The sequence below is a fragment of the Syzygium oleosum genome, unplaced genomic scaffold, assembly GCF_021117445.2.
Source record: "Syzygium oleosum isolate NSW1041296 unplaced genomic scaffold, Sole_v2.1 Sole_v2.06, whole genome shotgun sequence".
Taxonomy (NCBI): Eukaryota; Viridiplantae; Streptophyta; class Magnoliopsida; order Myrtales; family Myrtaceae; genus Syzygium; species Syzygium oleosum.
In genome coordinates, this window is record NW_026607490.1 from 11,460,649 (window position 1) to 11,478,850 (window position 18,202).

At 39.3% G+C, this 18,202-nt stretch overlaps 1 protein-coding gene across 7 annotated transcripts; it reads left to right on the forward strand.

Annotated features, from left to right (window-relative positions):
- The first annotated feature begins 4,096 nt into the window (after nucleotides 1-4,096).
- LOC115690620 (importin beta-like SAD2 homolog) lies at nucleotides 4,097-17,435 on the forward strand. 7 transcript variants are annotated; one of them, XM_056312506.1, is made up of 21 exons: nucleotides 4,098-4,450; nucleotides 4,720-4,889; nucleotides 4,988-5,158; nucleotides 7,314-7,424; nucleotides 7,504-7,581; nucleotides 8,138-8,334; nucleotides 8,414-8,474; nucleotides 8,965-9,039; nucleotides 9,452-9,529; nucleotides 9,635-9,697; nucleotides 9,774-9,857; nucleotides 9,935-10,104; nucleotides 10,860-10,899; nucleotides 10,986-11,129; nucleotides 12,288-12,407; nucleotides 12,498-12,713; nucleotides 13,240-13,416; nucleotides 13,824-14,502; nucleotides 15,190-15,395; nucleotides 15,923-16,063; nucleotides 16,140-16,252. In XM_056312506.1, the coding sequence occupies exons 1-20, from the start codon at nucleotides 4,300-4,302 to the stop codon at nucleotides 16,016-16,018; spliced, it is 3,087 nt and encodes a 1,028-aa protein (XP_056168481.1). In that variant the 5' UTR covers nucleotides 4,098-4,299; the 3' UTR covers nucleotides 16,019-16,063; nucleotides 16,140-16,252. The 7 variants fall into 7 exon arrangements, with proteins under 7 accessions (XP_056168485.1, XP_056168481.1, XP_056168482.1 ...); XM_056312507.1 differs by having other exon boundaries at nucleotides 15,944-16,063; XM_030617033.2 differs by lacking the exon at nucleotides 15,923-16,063 and adding an exon at nucleotides 17,038-17,435 and having other exon boundaries at nucleotides 4,099-4,450; nucleotides 16,140-16,275.
- Nucleotides 17,436-18,202: the final 767 nt, after the last annotated feature.

Consider the following 18,202-nt stretch of genomic DNA (forward strand, 5'->3'; position numbering starts at 1 on the left):
ATGAAATAGAGCGGAGGAAGATAAAAATAATAAAAAAAGAAGAAAATAATTAAATGCAAAAAGGAAAAAGAAAAAGGCCCGCTCGTTTTTCCGTTTGAATTGTGGAGTGCAGTCTGACGTGTCCCTGATGGGGGGCAAAAATGGAAATGTAGACGCGCTGCGTTTTCTCTCTTTGTGGTGAACAAATTTTAAAATTAATTAATTAATTTGTGCTTTTTTTTTGGTCGGATTTTAATTTGTGTTTAATGAGGATAAAAATTGCAAAATTGCATTTCGTTGCCTCCTCTGTTTCCGATTTCTCGTGCTTTTGTTTCGAAAGGAGGGGAAGAGGAGAAAAATTGAAAGGTCGGGTGTGGAAAAAAGCATGAATTTTGAAATTATTAGCGAGCAGGAGAATTTAAACCTTTAGAAGATAAAGTTCAAAATTCCTTTTTAATTATTTAGTCGGTGGAGATTTACTCAACAAATGCCATCATCGTCGAAATTCAAATTCAAATTGCAATGTCATGACCCTCTTTGATTCGTGAGATGAGTCCTTTATTCATTAACAAAACCAGAATTATGCGGTGGCAACCAACAGCCTCGTTATGATGGTAGCATAATCAACTACGAATCACTAATTCCTTTGGGTTTCACATTTTTCTTGTGAAAATTAAAAAAAATTCCTCTTATTTCTATGAAAACCTTTCTATTCATTTGTGTTACGAAAAAAGCTATAGTCGAAATTATCAAGAAATAATAGTTTTTCAATAACTTTACAAGTTTCGAAATTTTTTTCTCATTGTCTCCTTCTCGCCATTGAATTGTATTCTCACATCACGTCCAAACCTATTTTTAGCATGAGATTTTATTTCGTCTTAAATAGTCGGAGTGTATTATATCCAAAAAGAAATATTGTATCTTTCTTATTAATATTTCCCACCATGAAATGTTTTTCCACCTTTTCTTGGTTTGAGATTATCATCAAGCATGTGAGTTTTAATTTGTGCTGCTAAATTTTTCAAAAGCGACAGTAGATTAAAGACACTGAAATTAGAAAAGGTTGGTAAAATTTGGCACCTCGTTAATGATTGCACGCGTGCATTGGTAAATGCATTTCAAAGTTACGACAATAACTTCTCCAAAAGTTTTGTAATCTCGTCGTTTGGAGAGTAAGCAGTAGTATGCCACTAAGTCCAACCGGTTTCGTACTATGTCGATAAAAGTTGATGTGACGATGGAGCATGTCGCATTAAAGATTAAACTGTTCGAATTATCAGAAAATCAATAAGGAAAAGCATATAACATCATAAGCGAGTGTTACAGCATGACTGTTTAGTCACATTTCGAGATAGTTTCGAGATCGCTTATATGATACTCAGGATCTTTGGGATAATAACATAAATGGTCATTGAATTTTCGCCCAATGTGTAATGTAGTCTCTGAACTCTAAATTTATTTAGTGCGGTCCGTGAACTTTATCCCCAATGTGCGATGACGGATTGAATTTTTAATTTGTTAAATATGGTCCCTAAATTTTTAGTACATGTCCAATTTAGTCTTTAGACTATATGAAAATGTTTAATGTTCTCCTTCAATTAATTGAGTTCGGGAACAATATCAAACGTTTTCAAACAGTCCAAGGACTAAAAACATGTACCATTAATAAATTAAAAGTTTAGGGACTACATTGTACATTGAGCTAAATGTTCTCAAACGAAATAAATTCGCGCGCAGCTATCGCGCATCGCGAGACGACCGGTCGAACCGAAATGTTCCAATCCATATCATCAAAGGGGAAAGAAAGAAGGAACTGAGGCTGAGGATCCGAAGGCTTCGTTGAAGGTGGGGGGGATTTCGAATTCAAACGAAATTTGTCAATGGGCCCTGCGAATCCGATCGTGATCTTGTCTCGCTTTCATCCGGGCCCTTAGCAAAGCAGGGCCAATCATGGGAACTTATCAATGATAATCGTTTGATGGAAGACTTTATTTTCAAATCTTCCGAAGACGAGGTTGAATTAAAGCTGAGATTCGTGATTTACATTCTCCAAGTTCAAATCGAAGCGTTTCGACAATTGGTGCAAAAATTCTCGAGGGCATGATGCGATGCGACGGGAGAGGTTATAAAATGTCATGTGATTAGGGTTAATTATCACGGAAAATCCAAAACCGGTACATATGTGATAAATTTACTCAAAATTAATTTTTTGACCGCAAAAAACTTCAAATCGATACATTCGTGATAAATTTACCCTGAATTAGTTTTTTGACCAAAAAAAACTTTAAATCAAGATACCTGTGACAAATTTACTCCTCAATTAACTTTCGTCAAATTTTATCATTAAATTTGTTGACGTGGTATGCTTGTCGCGTGGAAATCCATAGGGTTAATACCATAAAAAACCCCAAACTGATATAGTATGCTCGTGACAAATTAACCGAACAAGTTTAGGAATTTTCGTGATATTAATCCTATGGACTTATCACGTCACCATACCACGTCACCATGTGTAATTCCCGTCAACAAATTTAACGATAAAATTTGACTAAAGCTAACTAAGGGTAAATACATCACAGATGTATCAGTTTTGGGTGTTTTGTGGTAAATTTGTCCCAAGTGTACCAGTTTGGGGTTTTCTCTTATCAAAAAATTAGTTTTTGGTAAATTTGTTATAGGTTTACCAGTTTAAAGTTTTTTATGATATTAACCCATATGATTATGATGTTGTCTACTTCGTATAGACATTAACCTCGTCTAACACGAGACTATTTGTGGCCCGGTGCATTGTCTAGAGTTCACCTTGATAAATTTGTTTCGACCGTGCTAACGTGTATTCTCTGGCACGGTAGAAACTGTCGTCCCCTCTTAAAACTATAGTAGAAAAGCAATTTTTTTGTCGAAGGGGCTTTGGAAAATATAAATGCAATCTAATTTGAAAATTTTTAAACTTGTCAAGACTTTGTGCAATCGAATCCTAAAAATAAATCGATTCGGGTAATCGAGTTCCTCCATTAGCTTTGTCCTATTTGAATGACAGAAAACGATGGCATTGTTTTCTTTTTTATTATTTTCAAGGCTATATGGTATTGATACGGTGCCAAATGGATGCCATGTCAACAAAATCCTAAAAAAAAGTAAAAGAAAGAGAAACCTGAAAAAAAACCAACATGGGAGATCAAAAACCGAGTCTTAATTCGAGGATGTTCAACGGAGTGGCAGTGCCAGTTCCTTGGAAAAGTTGCACAACCCAGGCGACGGCCACCTGAGGTCGCGCGACCGCCCAAGCGCCGCCAGCCTAGGTCGCGCAAGGCCATCTGCCGCCTGGGTCACGCAACCACAAGCGGTTGTTGCCTAGGTCGCGCGACCCATGAGCCGACTGCCTGAGTTGCGCGACCCATGCGCCGGCTGCCTAAGTTGCGCAACCCAGGCGTCGCCGAGGGTCACCTGGCCTCGGACGGCGACTGCTGGCGGCAGATCTAGCTCGGGCTGCCGGCTCCGGCAAAAGGTAGGATAAGTTTTATTTTTTTCAATAAAAAAATAATTCCCAAAGCCCTTTTGCAAAAAAAAATTTACCAAATACTACTTAGCCCAAAGTAGCTTTACAAATGATTTTTTACCAAACGCCACTTGCATTTCCCAAAGAGACTTTAAATTAAAGGTATTTGCATTCCCCCAAGTAGTATTTGGAAAGTTGAACCAAACGGGCCCTACCTCTTCCAAAGCCTTTCAATTTCGCTACGCCGCGCCTAGCCAACTCTACACATCATAAAACAACAACTAAAAAGGCAAATTAGCATTTTTCACAACTCAAATCGAACGATTCTGACGAGGTACTCGATTGCACAACTTAGATAAGTTTGAGGGCCTAATTATATAATTAAAAATTTCAGACTCGATTATATTTTTGTGATTAATTTTAGAATTTTCACTACACTTATCTAATATTTGAATCGTTTCGGAAAAAAAAGCGCATCGTTTAGGGAATTTAGCTCAAAGGTAAAGTGGGCTTGATGCCAGGCATATCCAATTTTTCTCATTTCCGACAGTTTTTTCTTTTCAATTTTTTTAATCTCTATTTTTATTCTTTCGCGTTAATCATTGACCCCGAAATATCACCTTCGGTCTATCATCCTCTTGCTCCCTCAGCCAGCTTCATCGTCTTTCGCATTTCACCCCCACCGCCATTTTTTCCCGCCCGATTACCAGCTCCGCCGCCGCGCTTCCTTCTCGGACCTCACGCTCGCTAGGGTTTCGGCGAGCGCCGGCAACCCGAGGCGCAGCTCCTCCACGCGCGAGAGGCACGGGCGCGGGGGCGCGATGGAGGAGGTCCGGCAGTTGGCTCAGCTCCTGACCGCCACCCTCGGCGGCTCCGGCGGCGGCGACGCCGTCCGCACGGCCACCGCGGCTCTCGATCGCCTCGCGTACTCCCTGCCTCGCTTTCCTTTCCACCTCCTCTCCCTCGCTACCGGTAAGAAATGCTCGCGAATCCGTTTCGCATATCGCTGGTCGCTTGAAAAATTGACCATCGCACTTGGAAGAGATACGGTGTTTCAGTGTGCATTCTGTCCTCTCCCGCTTATTGATTAGGGCGAGTTGCATGTACCTCGGCTTTTTGCCTATTCGTGTGAACTTCAGTTTGATTCCGCATTCGAAAGTTTCTATTCCGATTCTAGGCAGTGTATGCCTGATCTTGTGTCAAGTATCGGTTGCCGATTAATTTCTTATTTCGATGGATAGGCGGTGAAAATCAAGGTCTTAGAGTTGCGGCTGCCACTTACCTTAAGAACTACATCAGGCGAAACATCGGTGAAAATCCGTCATTAGAAGTTGGTAAGGAGTTCAAGGATCAGCTCATGCAAGCTTTGCTTCAAGTAGAACCGGAAATTTTGAAGGTTTTGGTGGAAGTGGTATGAGAAATGTCCTGAATAGTTCTGTCGATGCTCAATTGTGCATCTAAATAGTTCTGCTAGTGATTAGTTACGTGAAAATTATCCTCCTTTGGCAGTTCAAGTTTGTTGCTGAAGTCGAGTTTGTGAAGCAATGTTTGTGGCCTGAACTGGTGCCTGAATTACGCTTGGCTATTCAAAAAAGCGACCAAATTAGTAACAATGCAAATTGCAAATGGAGGACTGTCAATGCCCTCACAATCCTTCACGCACTCATCAGGCCTTTTCAGGTACCGATCAATTTCCTCATCCTTGTGCACAATTGGGGTGTATCTGGATTGACTTTTACTATCTACTCGTTGCTTTATCTAAATTTTGCATTGCGCGCATTTTGACTTTTTTATTTAACCCAAAACACCCGAATTTCACAATATATAGAAATTAACACGTAGGCCACTGTGTAATTCTATTCATAATTTTTTGAACCTTAGACAATAGTTTAAAATTTGGTGAGAAGCAAAAGAAGTAGTTTTTGCCTGTACTTAAACGTAAGCAAACACGCCCTTAATTATGTCTATAAGATAAAGCGACAAATAACACTTTTTATTATTTCAAGTTATCCCTTTCTGACAGCTATCTTACATAGTGTTAATTTATGCTGGAATAGTGGTAAGATTATTTACTCCTATTTCCTGGGTTTTACATATTTGTTATCCCTTTGGTCGTCATGTCAACTCAGAGTTCTCATCATTTTGCTCTGATGATGGATTAGTTGACAGACATTTCGAGATGATACGTATTCATCTATGTTTTTTCGCGGACAATTCTGTTAGTAGATAAAGCAAAAGCAGGAGTATAAAGGAGAAACTCGAAATTTAGAGGGAACATGGAATGTAAAGGTTTTAGTCTAAGTCAATAAAGTCATAATATATTGTGTAAGTTTAGTAAGAGTAGAAGTTTGAATATTAACAGCTTTGGTTTCGATATCGTGGATCAATTTTGCAAAAGTATGTTGAAATCAATGGAGATCTCACCCATAAGATGCAAACTTTTAGGATGAAGCGGAGAAGTGCATTTGGTGTTTTGTATGAAATTTCAATACCACTTAAGGGAAAATTATATAGGATGATATAAAGGCCAATAATGCCTTGTGGCACAGAAAGCTGGGCAGTTAAACACCAACATGTGTACAAAACTAGTGGAGTAGAGTTAAGAATGTTCTATTGGATGTACGAGTACACAAGAAAAAATAGGATGATAAATGATCTTTGGCAATGTAAAGTGTTGCTCCTGTTGAGATAAGATGAGAGAAGCACGTTTGAGATGGGTTTTTCACATCGAAATAAAGCCTTTGTATTCTCATGTAACGACTCAACTCGATTTAAATAACCCGTGCTTCCAAAATGAGCACTAAAGGTGATACCATTTGGGGCTAAACTGCTAGTTGTGTATTACTTAATATTCCCTCCCCATTCTACATAGGATTCAGAGTATTGCACGACACTAAGGGTAAGTGGGGGTGAAGATGTGTTAGAAGGAATAGCAGAAAACTTAAAAATACATGGATGGAAATGATAAGGAAATATATAGGGTACCTTGCACTTACTGAAGACTTATTAAAGACTTACTAAAAAATCAAGTGTTAACTTATGTACGGGATTTTATATAGGCTTTATATACATGCTGTCTCCCTTTACCTAGTGGATTAAGCTTTTAGTTAGATTTTCTAACATAGGATCAGAGCTGTCCACCATCCCTCCCGGTTGCAATCGAGCGACGTGGGAGGTGGTGACACCGGTAATGCAGTGTTGGCCTTGGACAAGCAAAAGGCTGGTGCAAAGCCAGCCCGACACCTGCACTGGGATTGTGGAGCGTGGTGGATTGCTATGCCTCCAAATTGCAAGGTATGGGACTTGGATCCCTCACCGATGGTGTAGGACTCTGATGTGTGGTTAAGTGGCCTTGGGCTCTCCCACCTCGACAGCTAGCTATTGGGGTGTGGTTCTCCTAAGGTCCATATCAATTGGTATGGCTAAATCATTTAGAATGGATTTTCTAACAGAGTGCATGACATAATGGATTCATAAAGCTGATCGCTTTTAGTGGATTAAGGCTTGGTTTGTGTTGCCGCTTTGATTCAACCTGATTTCTTTTTGACAATTGATATATGGTGCCCACTTCTCTCTTCTAAGATATTTGTTTGTGTTTTTTGCTAATACTAATCCATTTCAACTGTGATGTTTTGGCCATTACAGTTGTATAATCTGTTTTGGACCCTACACACACACACACACACACACATTGCTTCCTTTAACCGAAGAACCAGTTGGTAAAAGGAATCACCTTGCAGAATTACAGCCAGATGCAACCTGCGGAAGTTTTGTAGTATTTATCTTGAGTTCTCAATATTTGTTAAACTAAATATAACGTTTTTCTATTTGCCAGTACTTTTTGAACCCAAAGGTTGTTGCGGAGCCGGTGCCGCCCCAGCTAGAACTGATTGCAGAAGAGATTCTTGTACCACTGCTAGTTGTTTTCCATAGTCTCGTTGGAAAGGTGAGTTCTTTACTTTCTCTACTAATTCACTCGTATATCGTTGAAGTGCACTATAATGAATTTATTGCTGTTGATATAGGTCAAAGCAGCCCATAACATGACTGATATAAGTACCGAGAAGATTATACTTATCATATGCAAATGCATCCATTTTGCTGTAAGTTATGCTTTTCGTGTCTTGACGGTCTGCGTTATTTATTACTGCACCATACACTTTAACAACTGAAGTTTTTGGGATATCAAAAGCGTTCAGAGGCAAAGATTGCTTTATGATGACCAATTCATTGTTTTCTCATACTAGTCATTAACCTAATATGATAACCTTGGTTCAGACCACTGTATCCCTCAGATTCCCTATTAGTTGCTAGTTTATTTTGTCTCTATAAACTATGATCAAAAGTGGGAAATGATGAACATAAAAGAAGCTGGACTTTTGGTGCTAGTTTATTTTGTCTCTATAAACTAAGAACGAAAGAACATGATGAACACGTAAGAAGCTGGACTTATGCAAGCCTAGAGCTTTGGAGAAGCAAAATTTTAGTGAAGAAGAAAAACGTAATAGCTGAGACAGCAGAACCTTTTCTGCCAACTGAAACACCTGTCACATTGTTGCTTTCTATCTGGAAATTTAGACAGCTGGATTTTTTTGGCACATTTCCTTTCATGCGTTGGTTTATTTATCCATTTATTAAGCTCGTCTTTTGCCTCTGCAGGTGAGGTCACATATGCCATCTGCTTTAGCTCCACACATGGCTTCATTTTGTCGTGATTTAATTGAGATTTTGGATTCATTGACTTTCGATTCTGTAGCGCCCTCAGGAAATGAGTACTTGCAGAGGTTAAAAGCTGGGAAGAGAAGTTTGCTCATTTTCTGTGCGCTGATTACTCGACACAGAAAACACTCCGATAAGTAAATGACTTTCTATTTTTTGTTAAGCAGAAGACTATCGTGTTGTGTTTTTATGGTATGGAACTGCCAATTTTTTCAGGTTGATGCCCGACATTGTCAGCTGTGCTTTAAGTATCGTCAAGTACAGCAGTAATATCAGTGTAAGTAGTCTTCTAGGATTTTCGATTTCTTTTGATTGGCCATCAATGTCCATCTTGGCTAGTCCTAAGAATAATCTGGGCACTAGATACGTGACCGCACGGATTAAAATTTTCCCATTGTAGATGGAATCGCCTGTTCCTATGCCTAGCTGCTTCTGGCTCACCAAATTGTTTCTTATAAATGTGAAAGAGAGAGCAAGTGCAATCAAGGCCAGGGTCTAAGGAGGTTGTTAACGTTCAGTCTGTAAGGCAGGTTTCTGCTTAGAACCCCTTAAGGCAATGATGGGATGGGAGTGAGACCATGAGCAACTATAAAAGTGCTCTTTATCTTCTCCTGGGCCTTTTCAAACTTCGGCTCATCAAAGTTGAATTCACCTGTTTATGTATCGAAGCTCCATTTTTCTTTGTAGAGTTATGGGTTTTAGCACTTGCTATTTACTTGCTTCTTCATCGATTGAACAGCTGATAAGGTGTTCTATTTTGAAAGCAGAAACTAGATTTTCAGACAGAGAGGATTCTTTCACTTGCTTTTGATGTCATTTCACGTGTTCTAGAGACTGGACCGGTAAGTTTCAGCTTCGTTTATAACTAATTAACTAGTGGTTACCTGGAGTATTCTCTTAAATTTCTTCAGAAAAAACTTGTTGCCAAAATGTGCATTCTGCAGATTGTGTTCTAAAATGGATGGGATGTGGTATGACACTTATGAGTAGTCTTCACTGGACACAATCACACACACATCGTTCACAGGTATACGTATTTTAGTTTTAAATGGTGGATGTATCCTGTAATAATTGGTCTCACTTGGGGTACTTTTAAAAGTAGTTCTTGAAAACATTAGTTATGGATTTTGCTGGATGGTCATTAGATTAGTTCTAATCACTCCTTATCAACATATTCAAACAGCCTAAAGGATTTTGCACTTCTCTATACTGACAAATATATCTTGTACTCTCTATATTTTTCATTTCAACTAGGGTTGGAGGATTGTTTCACCACACTTCTCTTTTATATTGGACTCAGCAATTATGCCATCATTGGCTATGAATGAAAAGGTAAGGTTTCTAATCTCTGCTATTGTGGTCGAAAAGTAGCTGATAACAGATTGTCTCCTTATATTACTTCTGTAACTAATTACCTCAAATATCTCTTTGCAATAGGACATATTAGAGTGGGAAGAAGATGCTGATGAGTACATAAGGAAGAACCTTCCATCTGAATTTGTACGGTTGCTAATCAAATATGTTTGTCACTTTATATGTGAGTAGCTATTTCTCACAGCTTCTAATCTGTACATAGGAAGATTTTTCGGGATGGATGGAGGATTTGTTCATTGCCAGAAAGAGTGCAATAAATTTACTTGGTGTCATGTCAATGTCAAAGGTTGGTGCTTGGTTCTCTTACATTGATCATGCGGAAGTTGCTTGTGTAATTAACTTTATCATTTTTTTTAACTCCAGGGACCTCCAATGGGGAGTTCCAAATCGACTTCTTCAAAGCGTAAAAAAGGTGAAAAGAACAAGAGAAATAGTCAGCAGTCTTCTGTGGGGGAGTTATTGGTTCTTCCCTTTTTGTCCAAGTTTCCTGTTCCTACTGATGATAATGCATCCCAGTCTACGATCTTAAATAAGTGAGTAGATGGAATTAATATCCTATACATACATCCAAGGATCCAGATTGGTAAAACTTGGTAGAAATTGACTTATTGGGCACTGTCTAATTAGCAACTTTTTTCACTGATTTTTCTTCTGTTCCTTTGCCTTAAAGAGAGAGTGAACTATATTATAAGTAAAGCAGTACAGGTCACAAAAACTTTGGTCCTGTTTACTATTTTCAATGGCTAAAGAATGCTTAGGGATAGGCTTTTTCTTTAATCCAATTATTTTGTAAACTCTCTCTCTCTCTCTCTCTCTCTCTCTCTCTCTCTCTCTCTCTACTATATAATAAGATTTTCATGGACCTATCCTCTTCTTGTTGGTCATCTTTACATCAAGTGGTTACCGACTAGATTGTTTCTTGAGATGCTTTTCCTGTTTTCTGCATATCCAAAAGATATTTACAGCATGATAAGGTTTTCTAAAAGACTATCTGCAGTTAATAATTGGTGCTATCAAAGCTGGACATACATGAGAGATGACCTAGTTGCGCTCAAAGCGTTGCATATTTTCCTTAAGGAATATTCAAAGAATGTGTTTCATGGGTGTGATTTTCTCACCTTTTGAAAGTTTAGAACTGTCGATTTTGACTTCCATTCTCTATGCTTTATATTTTTAAGCCAGTTGATCATCATTGTTCGTACTTAGTGTATTATATGGATAGTTTTAAATATGAATGTACAGTCTTGGGAAGCCTAAATGTTCTCCTTTATTGAATGTGTTTGTGCAGTTACTTTGCGGTGTTGACAGCTTATGGTGGACTGGAAGATGTAAGGAACAAACAGCTGTGTGGTGCAAATTGTCATTTTTTATGAGCATAAACTGAATTTTCTGTCTTTTCATGCTGCAAATACAGTTTTTAAGGGATAAACAACCTGGATATACAGCAACTCTTCTTCGTACACGAGTTCTTCCAGTATACACGATATCAGAAAAGGTGCCATACTTGGTGGCAGCTGCAAACTGGGTTGTTGGAGAGCTTTCATCTTGTCTACCTGAAGTAAGAATAACCCTTAGGAATGCTATCTCCGCAAGAGAATTGGTTTTGTTTGACCCATTGAGTAATTTAGATTGGTCAGCTAGGCTGCGCATGGCAACCATTCTGTGACCGGGAATAGATTCTGCTCAGAAATGATTCTTTTTGATTTCGTGTCCGGGAACAATTTCTAAGCATTTGAAGGCGTTTGGTAACTACCCAAAATTTCTATTCTTAGAATAGAAAAAGAACAGAAATGCGTTTGGTAACTACACAAAATTTTTTTTTATTAATAATATTTTGAATTTTTTAATATTTCTTTCTTTCTTTTTTTCCTTTTTTTTTCTTTTTTTTCCTTGGCCATGGCCGGTTGCCGGTGCCGGGGCGTCACGGCCCTTGCCGTTGCCACCCCCGGCAACGGCGAGGTTAGCCTCGCCAGATCACGGCGAGGTCGAGCCTCGCCCGGCCAAGGCGAGGCTGACCTTGCCGTCGCCACCCTCGGCGACGGCGAGGTCGGCCTCGCCAGATCACGGCGAGGTCGAGCCTCGCCCGGCCAAGGCGAGACCGACCTTGCAGTCGCCACCCCCGGCGACGGGCGAGGTCGACCTCGCCAGATCACGGTGAGGTCGAGCCTTGCCCGACCAAGGCGAGGCCGACCTGGCTGTCGCCACCCCCCGCAACGGCGAGGTCGGCCTCGCCATGGCTGGGCGAGGCTCGACCTCGCCCAGATCTGGCGAGGCCGACCTCGCGTCACCGGGGGTGGCGACGGCGAGGGCCAACCTCGCCGTCGCCGGGGGCGACGAGGGCCACCCTCGTCGGCCTAGGCCGGTTGCCGGCAGTGGACCGGGAAGAAGATGAAGAACAAATAAAAAAGAAAGAAGAATCAGAAATGGAAAAATCGTTTCAGAATCAAGAAGCTACTTTTTTTGGCTTCTTGATTCTGTTCCAAAACTGATTCTGAGAACAATTTTTTGCAAATTTGTGCTCGGGCACAAAAATTTTAACAAACAGATTTCTGCTTCCAAACTGATTCTGGGAATAAAAGAACAGAAGTTTTTACTCTTTGGCAAGTTGCCAAACGCCCCCCTAGTGTAGTTCTCACTGCTCAATATTGCTTTCATTCTTATTGAGTGCTTTTTGAATAAAAGCACTTGTCCTTCTAAGTTGTACATTTGGTTTCAGGATATGAGCTCAGAAGTATATTCCCATTTGCTTAAGGCATTATCCATGACAGATACGACGGATACTTCTTGCTATCCTGTCCGTGTTGCAGCTGCAGGGGCGATGGCTAAACTATTTGAAGTGGGGCCCCAGTAATTTTTGTATGGCCAAATGTTTTAATTTGATTTTTCAGCATGATGTATTAATCTGACTTCAGTTTTTTCCTGGCAGAATGATTACCCTCCACCTGAATGGTTGCCACTTCTTCAAGTTGTGATTAATAGGATCAGTAATGAAGACGAGGAAAGCTGTATTTTATTTGAGCTTCTGAACTCTTTAATGGAGGCTGGAAATGAAAGTGTCACGGTTCATATCCCAGACTTAGTTTTACCACTTGTTGGTGCCATCTCAAAGTTTTTACCTCCTAATATGGAGCCATGGCCCCAAGTATGTTTCCATTTTGCAGACCGACCATCTAATTGCTATTCTTATTTGTATCTCTTCCATTTGTTTCTCTGGCCTTTCGAATTACTGTTATGCTTTCTTGTTCTAAATGCACTTATATGTCTTTTCAGCTGGTAGATTTCACCAACCATAAATGAATTGGTCTAAAACCACCTGAACTCTTAACTCTGTTGGGAGTATATGAGTTCAATGATGCAGGGTGTACTTCCTTGTGAATTGTTCACAACCTGCATTATGTTTCAAACTCATTATGCTACCGCTATAATACTTTATGCTAGAGCCAATGTCGCACCTGATGGTGCTCGTTTTTGCATGTTACTGTGCGGTCCCTTTTGGTCTGATGCTATAGAGTTGGAGTTCCTTTGGGTCCTATAACCTAGAACTGCAGTTTCCTGGATTATTTTAATTGAGGGTTTGGTACTGTTATTAATGTACGTGTGCTTTGCAGCTATGGGCCTTAATTGGTTGTAATTGATTTTGATGATTAAGTTACTGTTTTTCTCTATAGGTAGCAGAAAAGAGCTTTGCAACTTTGGCAGTGATGGCTCAATGTTGGGAGACTTTTATAAGTGAAGAAGCCAATGAGCATGAAACATCTGAAAAGTGTGCATCTGGGCGAGCTATAATTGGTAGAGCTTTCTCAGTTCTTTTGCAAGAGGCTTGGCTCAAACCAAAATATCCGTTGGTTAGTTTCCAGTTACCTTAATATGTTCTTATAAGACCGTTATGTGTGTTGTTCCCCTGGAAAATTTGATTTTGCTTGCTAGTTTTATCATTTCAAGTCAATTTCAATAAACAGAGTATAGTTTCTTCCCAATGTACTAGGTGTTTGGTATCGAGGTGGGCTAGCCCATCAAAAGGACCCTTTGCATGCGGCACTTTATTTCATTAGCAAAATAAAAGCCCTTTCTTATGCGTTCTGTCTGTATAAGTCATTTCTGGGAGGACCTTATTGTAGAATGTTTTACTCTAATCCTTCCTGTACATTCTACACAGTTTTTTATTTTGTTGGTTAAACTTAGAACAGTATGGCAACTGTTTTAATATAGGAGCACTGCCCTGACACTTGGCCCTTCCCCCCTGTTGGTTCAGGAAAGTGAAACTTCTGCGCCTCCCTCATGCATAGATCATGCATCAACATTACTCCGGTCCATCATGTTATCTGTTACTGAAATCAACTCAATTCTAGAACTGAAAGTGTCAGAACTGTTATTATTTTGGGCTCATCTCATAGCAGACTGGCATGCCTGGGAAGAATCAGAGGATTTATCAGTTTTTGACTGCATTAAGGAAGTTGTCAGACTGTCCACTGAATATGAGCTGGCTGATTTCTTGTCAAGACGTGTACCATCACCTCCTGCCCTACCTGTTCCTCCACTATCTATTATTGAAGGTATTGGAGCTTTTGTAAGTGAGGCCATCACACAATATCCATCTGCAATGTGCAGAGCATGTTCCTGCGTTCATATGCTGCTTCATACCCCAAGCTATTCACCTGAAACTAAAAGTGTGCAGCAGTCATTAGCGATTGCATTTTGCCAGGCAGCATCTTCTAGTTTCTACAGAATTCAACGCAAGCAGCCCTCTCCACAGTGGAAGTCTTTGTTGCTTGTTATTGCATCATGCCATTTGTGTTTTCCTGATACTGTGGAGGAGATATTGACAAGGAATCAAGATGGTGGCTTTGCAGCCTGGGTATCAGCATTATGTTTGGTTGCCTCCCCTTCTTGTACGATTCATCTATCAGGAGAATCCGAGATTAAGTTATGTGGTCAGTACTCAGTAGCACCCTTGAATCCTCAGGCAGAAGTCAAATTGATTCTTTTTCATCCTTAAGATATTGGCTCATCATTCACCTGGAGTTAAAATGGAAGATATTGATATTTCTTTTGTGCCAACCTTGATTAATGCGCTTCATTATTGGGAGGATTTTAAATAAACAGAGACTTTTACTGTTAACTCTTAGAAAGTATAAAATGCCAATTCGACTTTATTTTTAATTGAATAGATTGATTGATGAGAGAAAATAATAATGTTATAATTTTCATAAGATAAAGCTAAATACAAAGATATCGATAAATCAGTGAAAATAACTAGTGATATATATATAAAAATAAAATGTCAAGAAATATGTTAGGTTAAATTTAAAACTAAGCGAAATTTTTTATGAAAATCACGTCAAATGAAAAATATAAACAATGGATATGTAAAGTGTATAAAGTTCCTCTTGTAACTCTTGCTCATAACTGTATAAAATCAGTCATATCTATAAGAAAGTTATCCCATACATAGCAAGCCCATGCATAGCATGGTTATGTCACTATGAAGTATAATCCTTGAATTGTTTTACGAAAAATCATGCCATAAAGATTTTTTGGTCTTTCAGTTCTGTTTTGTAGATACATCCATTACCTAAGTTGAAACGATTAGGTCATTCAGACTTTTTGGTACTGTGCAGTAAGGGCGCTGGTGGAGGTGATTGAGAGGTTGTTAGAACAAGGAAATTTTGCATCTGGTTTAGGTCGTGAATGCTTCTCTTCACTGCTAGAGGCAACAGCAAAATTGAAAGAAGTTGAGGACAATGTGGAGGAGGAGGAAGAAGAAGAAGAAGACGAGGTACAAGAAGAAAGTGGTGATGAAGATGAAGAGGAAACTGATTATGAGGTCAGCTCGTTTACTGGTTCTCTTCTTACTAATGAAAAGAAGAAAAAAATCTTCTGGAAAAGTTAGCAATGATGGTTCTTAAGTCCAAAGCATAAGAGTAGTGGGATCTTATCCAATGTCAGCTGTCATAACAATTCATCCAGTATCTGTAGATCCCTTTGAGAATTGTTGGTCGTATATGTGTCTTGATGTTAGTGATGCTTTTTTAACTAATTAGACTGGCAGAGAGAGCTATGGTTTAAAGCTGCAATTCATATTAGGGTCCTGGGTCAATATACGAAGCATCATGATGCAATTGACAATAAAACTAACAGGTTATCCTCTCGAAACATTTGAGCTCTCTGGCTTTAGGAGATAGTTTTGAGAACTGATGGTGGAGATAGTTTGGAGAGAAAATACATAGCTCGCACCTGTTTCCAGCTGGGTGACATGTCTTCTTGTATAAGTTATGGTTCAAGCTGCTTGAAAGAATAAATAACTATTTATTTAAGTTCCAGAGACTTTATAACTGATGCAAGATTGGATAGCATGTTCAATTGTTTGAACAGGGCTTTTTTCTTGGGACCAATGTTGAACCAGTTGAATCACAACTGTTACAACTTAAGTTTTACAGAGCAGCATAATCTATGAGAGGACTATATAACATGAAAATTCTACTTGGCTAAAGGGTTACTTGAATTTTTTTTATCTAAATTTATTCAGAGAATGCTTCCTTCTCCATAAGCTGTGTCTAAATTGTACCAGGATTCGGATGATGATGAGCATGAAGAAACTCAAGAAGAATTTCTGGAAAGATATGCCAAAGCTGCGATTGATCTTGAAGATAGTATTGCCGTTGAAGAGGGAGACATCGAAAATGAAGACCTTGAGCTTGATTTGGGTAAGTTCTGTGTTCTACTTGTAAGCTGTGCAAAAACACTCATGGTTTTAGTTAGAAACTTGATCTGCTTGAAATGTTTCACAACCCTGATTGTCTAAATCACTTGCAATGGAATTCCACTATCATACATTTGAATTGGATGAGATGTAGCATCCACTCTTTCATCATAATCACAAGCTTAAGAACTCTCATGCGGTTGTTAGATAGCCATAAAGTAGAATCTTCATATTGCTCTCGATGGCTGCTTTCTGAGGCCTTCTTTTGGAGGTACTATCAACTTCAAGGTTTGTGAGTTAGCTTGTTTAGACCAAGAATAGGTACGGAGGGTTTGCTAAGGGGCCTAGTGGACTTTTTAAGCCCATAACATCTGTCTCCAACATCTTCCTAAATCTAGTTGATTGGCAAGCAAGTGGTATGCGAGGCAGCCAAGTGCAGGCATATTAGTTCTTGCCCCTCCCTCAGGTTGCATACAATTCAGATTGCACTCGGAGAAACTGCCTCAGATATTTTTTGGGAAAAATTCCAGTACGGTTTTTGTTGCACAATGCGACGTCTGTTGTGTGCAAATGTTTTGATTATTTCAATGGAACGAGTTTTGACCTTTGAGGTGTGGTTGCCTGTACAAAGAATTGTGACCATAAGGTTAACCTGAGGAATGATTTGTACGTGGGGTGTTAGTTTTCCTGTTTAACAATTTTCATGCTCGGGATAAACTTTGTGATAATCTTGCTAATCGATTTTCGTCTGTATGATACGACATAGGCGTTCTGGAGGAGGTTGATACCCAACAACTCGTCTTCTCATTGATAGAAAGACATCGAGAAGTTCTCCTGAAAGCGCAGGTGTTGCCACCTCAACTCGTTTCGACTTTGCGGGGTGCCTTCCCCGAGCAGTTTTCGTTGTTGCTGCAGCACAGATGAAAAATCAATGTTCCCACATGTGAACGTGGTAGGGAAGTCTGATCCCGACTTGCTTGATTTCCTATCGGGCAGCAGCCTTTGGCTCGAGGTAAAAGATTGTTTAAGATGTAGCCGTTGAAAGGAACTGTGGAGTGTAACTGGTTTGTAATCTCAACTAACAATTTTTGTCACAAGGTTTTAATTTATTGGATGCTGTGGCATTCCGGAGCAAGACTCCATCTGATAACATTCGGGTTAGAATCTTTCGGTGTCGCAACAATGGGCTCAATATACTTTCGTTTCTTGATTATGAACAGATTGTAGATGTTGGCTATCAGAAAAATGACATGTTCAGGGCACCGATTTCCGTTGCACCTAGGAAGATTCATCTGCTTTAGAAAGTTATGCATATGCTTGGGCCTAACTCTGAACATAACAGAATTGAAGTGGCGATGAAAGGCGAGAGAATATGTCCATTTCTTTCGCTGGAACTTCTAACACTCTTTTGAGTTCACACTTGAAAGGCGATTGTAATGGGTAGGAACAAAGTAACGCAGCCCTGTGGGAGAATGAACTAATGGGGTTTGGAAGTTACGGACAAAAGACGATCAAGTTACATAACGCATGAAACTAGGAAAATGTGAAAATCCTACTCGATTTGTCTTTTTATTTTTTTGGCAGAAAATCGACCATTTAGTTTTATTTTTTTATACTAATTTTCACCTTTCCTATTGCCATGGCAAGTATTTTCCTTATAAACATAAATATTTAGACATAAACTGGGATTAATAAAGACTTTTTTTTTAAATTTTTTTTCGTAAGAGATAGAAATGACCATAATTCGGAAATTTTTTATCCAAATTACGAATTTTCTACGAACCAAGCAGAGCATCAGCACAAACAAATCGGATTGGGACGTCATGGGCTAGGAGAAGTAAAAATCTACGCCTGTCAAATATTATAAATTATCGAATCCATCCTTATAATGACGCAAAATATTCAGAATTCTACAGCATTCTTTTGGAAGA

Excerpts from the sequence above, each read along its gene's own strand:
- LOC115690620 (XM_030617033.2), top strand. The coding sequence starts at position 4,300 with ATGGAGGAGGTCCGGCAGTTGGCTCAGCTCCTGACCGCCACCCTCGGC. Across the intron at positions 12,408-12,497 it reads CGATGGCTAAACTATTTGAA|AATGATTACCCTCCACCTGA; the intron begins GTGGGGCCCCAG and ends TTTTCCTGGCAG. Across the intron at positions 14,503-15,189 it reads ATCCGAGATTAAGTTATGTG|TAAGGGCGCTGGTGGAGGTG; the intron begins GTCAGTACTCAG and ends GGTACTGTGCAG.